General features: G+C 32.5%; 1 protein-coding gene across 1 annotated transcript; it reads left to right on the top strand.

The window, feature by feature from the left end:
• The first annotated feature begins 7,358 nt into the window (after positions 1-7,358).
• Positions 7,359-8,470, top strand: LOC141701335 (uncharacterized). Its single transcript, XM_074505011.1, has 2 exons — positions 7,359-8,176; positions 8,311-8,470. The coding sequence occupies exons 1-2, from the start codon at positions 7,359-7,361 to the stop codon at positions 8,468-8,470; spliced, it is 978 nt and encodes a 325-aa protein (XP_074361112.1).
• The last annotated feature ends 2,560 nt before the right edge of the window (positions 8,471-11,030 follow it).

Here is an 11,030-nt window from a genome sequence, read left to right as displayed (position 1 = left end):
TTTGTTTGCCTTGGGTTTCTTGGCCTTGTCCTTGTCACTCTTAGGTTTATTACTATTAGCTTTCTTAGCAAAAGCCTTCCTCTTTTGTCCTACAGTTGCTATGTTTACCTTCGAGGTACCGTGTTCAGTTGGCATCACATGTCCCTGTTTGGACTTGTGTTGTTCTTGTACCGAGATGTCCAGCATAAGGTTGGTCCAGGTGATCTCTCCTTTCTGTCTTTTCAGGGAGAGAGAGAACTCTTCCCAAGACTTCGGGAGCTTTTCAATCACACTCATCACCTTGAACTTCTCCGGGAGATTCATTCCAGACTCCTTCAAAGCATGCACTATCATCTCGAACTCATGCACCTGCTCAGTCATGGACTTATTGTCCACCAGCTTGAACTCGAGGAACCTTGCCACAGAATACTTTTTTAGACCTTGTGAGTCAGTATTATGTGTCTGGTCCAGCTTCTCCCATAAGAGTTTTGCAGAGTAGGCATCAGAAGAATAGACATCAAACAAAGTGTTTGTTAGTGCCGCCAGAATGGCCGCCCTAGCCACTCCATCCTTCTCAGCCCACTTCGCAAAAGCCTTAACTGTGTCAGCCTTCTCTTGATCCACTACTGGTTTCTCATATTCCACAACCGGCCACAGACCCTTTATAGTCAACCACAACTTCATCCTTTTCTGCCAGCGAGAAAAGCCAATGCCACCGTTGAATTTCTCCGGTAAACCGGTTAGTTCAACAGCTTGTGGGAAACTATAGGTGGTCCAATCAATGGCCCCAGCAGTTACACCCGAACTGCTACCACCACCAACGATAACCTCACTTTCGTTAACCATTATGCTAAATTCTATATAACCAATAATCTCTTCAAGAATGTTGAGAAACTCACTAACAAGTATAGCAACATAGAGGCAAGTGTATAAAGAATTTAACAAGTTTAGGCCAAGACCACAGTTAACAAAACAAAACATGCAGGTAAACAAAATCAGTAACTGAAATAACGAAGAGAGAAAGAGAGATGTACCCGAAACCATAGCTTTCAACAGTGACTGAAATAAAGGTTTACAGATACAAAATGCCAAGAAAATAATCACAGCTGAGTCACCAGACCTTGCTCGAAGTCCTGGCTGCTCTTGAAGAGATTATTTCCCCCTACCTGCTGCGTTTGGGATGTGCGCAATATCTCCACCAGGATAAAACAGCTCGGAGTTTATGTTAACAGCAGCAACAATACCTCCACTTCGACCAGCACCTCAGTCACCGGAAAATATCAGCACTTCAGGACTTATGGGAGAGAAATGCAGAGAGGTTGAAGAGAAGAGATGAGAATGTAGTGTATGTTATATTCATTCAGTTTAGCCTCTATTTATAGGAGAGGAAAAATGAAACTGTCCACACACTTAATGTCTGAATTAAACTGCTCCATTAATGAAAAAATCAAAACTGATCAGATTTTGAATTCATAAATGAAAAAATCAAAACTGAACAGCTTTTGAATTTAAATTATTTGTAACAGCTTTTCACATTAACACCCACATTATTATCAGAACTTAAGTTAAGTTCTGATTTGACTCATCAGTACTTAAGTTCTGATTCTGATATCAGAACTTATTAAGTTCTGATTTTATTCATCAGTTCTTAAGTTCTGATTCTGATATCAGAACTTGTTAAGTTCTGATTCTTATATCAGAACTTGTTACAGATCAGATTATTTGCAGGACTTAGCCTATTTCAGTACCCAGCCCAATAATCCAGTCACCGATAAATAAATTCGAATTAAAATAATTCTCAAATAAATAAACTCCTCGCCCAGGTCGCCTCGCGTACGCGAGACGCCGAGACATTCGCCCTTCGACCCGACCCGGTCCGGTCCGGTGCGGTGCGGTGCGGTGCGGTGCGTGGCGGGGCGGGGCGGGGCGCGCGCGCGTGTGTGTGTGTGTGCGCGTGAAGCACACAACAACACAATGGACCATCACACACCTTAGTAGTTGTATACTACTCATGTGGGTAATACCATATAAAGCACACAACCCCCTTTATTTATTTCAATGTGGGACAAACATTCTCAAATTTTCCAAGCTTTTCCAAGCTACTTTCATCTCTCATTTTATATGGATTTCATTAAGAAAATTCTTAAAACCATACATGAAAATTTAAGTTCAAATATCATTGAACAATTTCCAATCATTAGATTTTAGGATTAACATCAAGAACATAATTAAATTAAGCTCTAAAATCCTAATTTTCTAACAGTCCCAAGATCAAATTAGTGACTTATTTACAAAGCCTCTCAAAAGTGACGCCTTCAACAAATTCCGAAGTCTACTTGGGATAGTCAAAATTAAGGGGGGATGTTAAAAATAAATAATATATTTTTGACTATTAAAATAATAGAATTGTGTGGGAGTCTCTAGAATAATCTTGGTACATGTATTAGTATTTTTCTATTTTCAATGTATTGGTGTAGGTTCATGTAATCTCTAGATACATGTATCTTGGTCAAGTGATGTCTATTGGAGTCTAAGAGTTATCTAGATCTTTCTATGGAGTCCTATATAAAGCCTTGTACCATGTCATTTGTAATCAAGTAATTTTTCAAGTAATACATTTCTTCTCCTAAATTGTCTTGTGTGAGTTTGAGTGAGATCCTTTCTTCCAACAATGTATTTTTTAAGCATATAAATTAAGTTGTTCAAGTCTATTATCTTAAGAATTTTTTATATGAAATAAATTGAATTATCAGTCTCATGTTAAAAGTACATAGTTACTCGTAATAAATCAACCCATATATATAAAATGAGATATGATAAGTAATATTTATAACGAGAATAACATATAGAAAATTTTGATTAATATTATAAATTAGTATAATACTGCACAATACTAGGACTCTTTTTCCTACCATGAATTCTAATTTAAAGATACACACTAACCGTTAACAAATATAAGGAATATGTCCACAACATATTCTCCACATAATCAAAGTTTTTACTTAATAAATTTATTTTAAAATTATAATCTAGACCCATGACCAGCAACTAGAGTCTATGTATAGTCTAAAACTTTGTCAGAGTCTATATATGAGAGTAAACTCATCTGAGCAGAAAAAAATATTTAATGTAAACTAAAAAAATCACATAAAGTAGAAGGAAAGACATCTGAGGGAGCTATCAAAAGATGTTGGAAATAGTCCGGTATTTCAAGTAATTTATTGAACATATTGTTTAATAGAAAAAAGTTATAATAAATATTGTTAGTTAATACTCTCTGATTTTCATTATATTATTTTCCAAATTTATTCTAAATTCTGATTTATTTAGTTTACATAGAGTAGCTATCGATGTTTGTTCCATCCTTCATAAAGTTTGTAATCCTAATTTATATAATACAAACAGGTTCAGACATCTTTGTTTTGTGTTTATTACAATTCGAAGAATTAAGAAGAAAAAACAAACATGAACAATAATTCTTATATTCATCCTTTCTTGTACAAGTAATTTTACTAATTCTGCACAAATATCACAATAATATAATAGTCATGATAAAAATATTTATTTTACCTATTACTCGGCCACCTACCCTAACTCACCCACAAAAGTGATAATCTATAAAGATATTTTATTCAAAATAATAAATAATAAAGATGCTCTCGATATTAAATTTTGATAATAAGATGGTTGTGCCCGAACTTGGAATGATGGAATAAATTGTGGACTTAGGAGCTCCCATGAAAACTAATAAAATTTTAATATAGTTGTCCGTTATTTTAGTGTGTGCGTGTATAGATATATCTGATACAATTGTCTATTATTTGTGTGTGCATATTCATACGAACACACACACATACATATATATATATATTAAATTTTATTTTTTACTATTATTTGTGTATTTGTGCATCTTGATCTTGACTACTTAATTTTTGTACATGTTTGTATTTCGTGTTTAGATTGGTTGTAATGATTTACTAAGTGTACTTGATCACCTTGTTTTAACCTCGACCAATTCATTTTCGTTCAAGAGGCATGCGACAAAACAACAAAAATACTACATTTGTCATTAAAGCTCTTACAAATCAGAAATATCCAATTGTCAAATTAGTTGAGGACACACAACGAGATTTGTACATTACACTATCTAACCTCCCGATATTTCCTAATAAATTTGTAGATGAATTTTCTTTGTATAAATTGAATTTTTCCAAAAAGTTTGAGTGTAAGTTGGTTCAAATTGGATGAAGTGATATAGTGAAGACCAATGAACCTACATGTTACAGCCTTACAATGAGTTTTTAAGTTTATTAACGGTTAATGATGAAACCATTTTTTCATTACGGATCGGAAACGTCGAACATGATGTATAAAATATCTGCTTTAGCCAACATATTCAACTTTTGACCGGAAATTATGCGATTGTCTATATGGAAGGATTCTAGAGTCGTGATACTTTGAGGAAGTTAACAAGTACTATACAAATCAATATTTCAGTTGTTGGTTATTTGGGTGTATATTGTAGATTTTCATCCAGTAAACGGTACAAATTTCTAAATATTCGAATTTTATTAGAATTATATGTGTTCATACGTCTTGACCTTGACGGCCTATTTTTTGCGGTTTTCATATGACACACGATAAAATATGAGTTGATAAATTTTCATTGGCTTCTACTTATTAATTTCAATGAACCCCCTGCATATAAAAAAAAACTCCACAATAATGTGGGCATACATTACACAGACCCTATTTATGCCCTTGTTCGAATTATATGTTCAATTTTTTAGTAATGATTCAGTAATTGTTGAATTTATGAGAATTTGATTATATGATATGGATTGGGGTGTAATACAGAGATCAAAAATATTGAAAAGGTGTACATATTTGCTTAAGACTACTCTATCATAGACACATGAAAAAGGTACACATCTACCTATGCCTATCCCATTGTAAACACAAGAAATAAAAAAGGATGATAAGACCAATAAAACCAAACATAAGAATTTTACTTGACAATCCAATACCATCACATGAGAGAAACATAAAGCGTGTGAGAGAGTCTCTATCAAACAAAGTGAAACCAACATAAAAACCCGAACCAAAATTAATTTTTTTTTATGTTTAGGAACGAGGAACAATTTGAAAATCACAATCGTGATTTAAACTATATGACATGGATTGGGTTAATATATGATGATTTATGTAATTTTTAATTAGGTCATATAACAAGACATTGGTGCATTGATTTTATGATAATAGTTAAATATAGAACAAAAGATCAATAGTTTGAGATGCAGTATTATGGTAATTGTTTAGCTAACTAACTCTTGACAAGTTAACGACCAAAACACAACTGATGCACACAACAAATATACAATCGTAGCTTGTGTATGAAGATCATTTCTAACATCACAATTGTAAGAATTAGGACGTGGAGAGGAATTTAGTAGAACAAGAAATTAACAACTAGTAAGTGTATCAGATATTTCAATAAGTAAGACAAATTGATAACAATTGAAGTCATGATGGAAGATGAGATTGTTGCAGATACCAATCCAGGTTCACTTCAATTTTTCTTGGATTTCTCTGGGGTTGTGTTCAATATGTTTGGTCGGTTTCCTTTTCAGTCTGGGTTTCATTGGGACTTGACTACTGGTTTGTCTTATGTAATGTGTTCCTTATTATTGAATTAAAAATATTAGACACAAGAATTGCGTTGGCCGATTTTCGTGTAAAGAGGATGATAATTTTGGATATAAGTTGTCTTCGTAAAAGATATCACTAAAAAGTGGCAATAATTATAGCAAGTAGCTCGTCATACAATTGATGAATTGAAATATATTTTACCGTTTCCATTGAGTAAATTTCAAATTTATAATTTTGGTAAAATATAGTAAGATAAGTCATTTCACTACTATACTGCACAATTGTTATTTTTAAATGAACAAGATTCCTCTGTTCGCCACCAATTACCGTGGAAAGAATTGGATTTACTGCTTGCCCGCACCAAAAATTACTAAGTGAACATACTAGTGAAGCATTGGACCATAGATTGGTCCAAGTGCCGGAAGGATACTGATGGGGAGATTTTAATCCAATCCAAGAAATAGGTTTCTAGGTGTCTTGGATTGAGAAGGATCTATGGATGCCTTTGGAATTTGCAATTGGCAGAGGAAGCCTTTGAACATTTTAACCAAAATAATGTAATGGAATGTACAAAGAGATCCATAGCCATCAGACGTATAATATTTGGGCAATTATTGTGCACAACTAATATTTCGAATAATATAGATTTTATGGAAAATTTAAGGCTCTAAGTGAATAAAATCATTGGCCAATGTACAATTTCAAATTGTATGATCAAATCTATGTTAGCTAAGTTTTTAGTATTTTTATGTATCATTGTGTACGATCAAATATATTTATTTAAAGGTAAGTACGATATGAATAAAATGAGGTCTTCTCGAAACTATCACGCATACTATTTAATATATTATATGCATTAAGCAACACACACTATTTTATGCATCATGCACTAATACTGGATATGGAAACGCCTTCCGCGCTATTTGTAAATTTTTGACTTTTAGGATATGGGTTGGGCTATAAGTCATTTAGTTTTTGATCTTAGTGATTTTTTTTGTTTGGACGAATGGTTTCTTATTTTTCAAATGCAAAGCTTTCAACAAACATATCTGCATTTCAAGTATACCACGTGCATGATAATTATACAATATTAAGTTATTGTTAATTATGATGGTTATTTCAGAATTTAAATAATACATGACTCTTTAAGAGAAAAAAGAGAATTACACGAAAAATATTTTTGTAAATTAACAAGATATAGAAATATTCCCTGATTTACATTTAAGCATATAATTATACAATAATTATCAGCCAGATCTTTATGTAAAACAGAGTAAATTGAAAATATTAATATGTATTTATTCTTCATAAATCTTATGATTTTTCTATCAAAAAAAGAAAAAGATAAACCGTGCATATTCTCATTCTAATCAATTTCAGAATATTTCTTAAAATGTCGGGTTCACTACATTAGATATTTACCCAAGGAAGAGCCACAAGATTTAACATAGCGGTTGAGAGCAAAACCACACCAAAAAACCCTAAAAAATTTGAATAGATGTGGCCTCTCCGAAAGGTTGCCACTGGCGGGTCAAATACACCCTATATATTCACACCAAGTCTCTGCTGTAGATGAGCGCTCTTGTCTATGTTTGGTTCTTACTGCTACAAACTCTTCACATTTCCTCTTCAAATTACTCTCTAAACATTTTGTTTCTGTTTCCTCTCAAGTTCCCCTCTCTTGCTCCCACATCTAATCACCTGTATACACCTGTAATTCTTTTCAAGTCATGGCAATGGAGACTGAGTTTGAATTCTATGAATTTAAGCATAGGTTTGCCTTGTACGATCCAGCTTCGTATTTCCATGAAAATATTAGCGACCAGCATTTTAATCTTTACCATACCATCGACCGGACACTTTTTTATAGGCTAGTCCGTAAACTTGGTCGTAACGTTGATGAATCTATGTTTGTGGTGGCATTCTTAATCTGGCTGGAAAGAATCTGTTATAGCAAGAATGCTGTCCACAAAGTAATTTCTTGGCCATTTCATTTGATTAACCAACTTGCAAATGAGATAGCTGGTTTTTTTATGTGGATGGAGAACAAGGACGTAGGTCAAGAGTTGTTTGATCCTCGTTTGCTTCAGATGTTATGCTCTCGTGAAATCAACGTGCTCTACTTTCGGGAGAAACGGAGTAAGGTCAATGAGAGTGTCAGGAATATAGTCTCTGAAGTTTGTGTGAGGGGGTTTAGAGATATACTGACAAGTGATAGTCAGTTTGTAGATGTTCATGGAGATAGGATGTGGTTTGGTTGTAACACCAATCCAGTTTTTGTGCCACGTCCTCCTTTGTACCACAATGTTGTAGGTCGGTTTCCTCAACCAGGGTTAGGTGCAAACTTGGGTCCTAGAAATTATATGGGTCACGTCCGGAATGTATTGGAAAATCCCGATGCTGATTTAAGTGAAATTTTTGGAGGAATGCAGGTGGTGGATGGTTGCGAGGATGAACCTCATGTTGCACCAGAAGATCGAACAATCTTTTTAACATTCTCCAAAGGCTACTACCTCCCTGAATCCGAAATTCGAGAATTCTTCACAAGGTATAAAATTAATTTAATATGTAATATTCATCCAGATGTATGCAAATCCATAACTATACTATATATAGTGTTGAAAATTTGTTTATGTGGTGAGTAAGTAAATATATGTTTACATGCCTTTCCTCTGTGTTCAGGATTTTTGGCGATTTCATTGAAGTCATCTACATGCAAGATGTGTCGAGTGATGAACAACCATTGTACGCTAGAATGATTTGCCGTTCTTCTTCCATCATTCCACACATTGCTCCTCCCGGAATAAAGACAAAGTACTCCATTTATGGGAAGCAAGTCTAGGCCAAAAAGTATATCAAGAGAAGTCGCGAGTCCACTTCTGATGATTAGTAAAAGAAACATCTGAACTAGCCTTTTTTTCACCTGTTTATGTTAAAGTTGGTGGCTTGTGGTAAATGTTTCACCACTTTTTAATATTGAAAACTTGTATTTTTGAAGAAGATACATCATTTTGTTCAAATTTATTATCTTAAGAATTTTTTTCTGAAATAAATTGAATTAATTCTTATGTTGAAAGTACAAAGTTACTCAGTAATAGATTAAGCCATATAGAAAATGAGATATGATTAATAATATTTATAACTACAATAACATATAGAAATATTTTATTAATATTATAAATTAATATAATATTGCACCATACTACAACTCTTGTTCGAACGATGAATTCTAATTTAAAGATGCACATGAAAGGTTAACAATCATAAAAAAGATGGCCACAACATATTCTCTACATAATCAAAATTTTTACTTAATAAATAGATTTTAAAATCATAATCTAGACAACTGACGAATAACCAGAGTCTATGTATCATATCCTAGTCTAGAACATTGTCAGAGTCTATGTATGAGAGTAAATTATCTGAGTCTCGAGATCAGTCCTAAGTCTATAAATATCATCTAACGATAAAAATCAAGAAATGAATGATGTTTTGAAGGCAAATCTTAGAGATATCCTCGAATTATTTTTTGTAAACGGAAAAAAAAATCAGATAAAGTTGAAAGAAAGACATCTGAGGGAGCTTTTAATAGAAGTCAGAAATAGTGCATGATTTCATGTAATTTATCGAAGTTATGGTTTAATAGAAAAGAAGCTATAATAAATATTTTTAGTTAATACTTTCTGTCATTCATTGTAATATTTTCCAAATTTATTCTAAATTCTGATTTAGTTTAAATAGAATAGCTATTGATGTTTTTGCCACTTTGATACGCTTTTTAATCCTAATTTATATAATACAAACAAGGTTAGACATTTTTTTTATGTTTTTTACAATAATATTAGAAGACTTAAAAAGAAAAAAAGGCATGAAAGTTAGTTAACTTATGTCCATCATTTCTTGTACAAATAATTCTACTAATGCTGCACAATTATCCCAATAATATACAAGTCAAGATGAAAATCAGTTATCTTACCTATTACTCACCTCTAACTCACCCAGAATTGTGATAATCTACAAAAACATTTTATTAAAAATAAAAAATAACGAAGATGCTCTTGACTACCGATAACAAATTTTAAAAATAAGATGGTTGTGTCCAAACTTCGAATGATGGTATAATGTGTGGACTTAGGAGCTCCGATGAAAAACTAGTAAAATTTTATTTTAGTTGTCCGTTATTTGATTATGTGTGTGTATAGATATATCTGATGCAATTGTCAATTATTTGTGTGTGTGCATATTCATACGAACACACACAAACACGCACACACACACACACATATATATATATATAAATATAAATTGACACCCTTATTGATTCTATGCCCCAAATTCATTTGGGGAGGAACACTCAAAACACAACTTTAACAACATAACTTTAGTCTTATTAAAACATAAAAATATTTATCGCTTCTGAATTTCGAATAGAGAAAACTTGTCAATTTTAAAACTCCGCACATACGGACAGGTTAAAACATCTAGCTATTCTGAACATAGAATAGTGAAAGAAGTACTTGTATAATTATAAGTAATGAGTTTGATATGTAAAACATTTAACTATTTTGAAAGTAGAATTGACGAGGAATACATGCGTAAAGCTAAAAATATTAACATGCAAAATATTTTACTATTATGATAAGGGTAAAACACTTGCCTTTGGTCCTTAAAAATTATGCGCACTCGCATTTAACACAACAATCTCATTCTAACATCTCATGACATCATCATATTTTATTCCCTCAAGTCTCTTTATCTGCCGCTCATGTTGGTGCTACAAACCCAGCATGCATTACCATTCAAATAGTTTCTTTTGACATCAACGTTTGGTCATGATAGTCTAGAACGATCCGCATCTATAATTATAAGATACACCTTTAATCATCTACACGATAATTACTCGACAAACTTCTATCTAACATTCGATCTTCTATCCATACGATTGTCCACACATAATTAAAATATTTAAGCATAAGAATCTCAAATCATGTAGGCATATAATTCAAATAACACAAACACATAATTCAAGCAACATGTAATTCAATTTTTCAATCGATTCAGTTTCGTATGTTTAAAACTGAAATCAAGCCAAAATACGACTTTTGGTAAATACGCCACACAGAGATGTTTACAAAATAAGCGACCATTCGACACAAAAGGATTTAGGTCTCGAAAGTATTTTTAATGGAAACCGAATATTTTTCAGAGTCCAGATGCGTTCGTTTTGTACTAAACAGACAAGTAGTCTATTTATTATGAATAACATAGGAATAATTCAAATAATGATAATATTAATTGATTATTTAATACCTTTATATATTTTTAAAAACTCAAAATATTTTTCAAAATATTATTTGATTTAATTATAAATAATTCATTTACCTATTTATTAATAAAATCAA

The sequence above is a fragment of the Apium graveolens genome, unplaced genomic scaffold, assembly GCF_009905375.1.
Source record: "Apium graveolens cultivar Ventura unplaced genomic scaffold, ASM990537v1 ctg3747, whole genome shotgun sequence".
Lineage (NCBI taxonomy): Eukaryota > Viridiplantae > Streptophyta > Magnoliopsida > Apiales > Apiaceae > Apium > Apium graveolens.
This window is presented reverse-complemented; position numbering and strand designations above follow the sequence as displayed.

Excerpts from the sequence above, each read along its gene's own strand:
- LOC141701335 (XM_074505011.1), top strand. The coding sequence starts at position 7,359 with ATGGCAATGGAGACTGAGTTTGAATTCTATGAATTTAAGCATAGGTTT. Across the intron at positions 8,177-8,310 it reads ATTCGAGAATTCTTCACAAG|GATTTTTGGCGATTTCATTG; the intron begins GTATAAAATTAA and ends CTCTGTGTTCAG.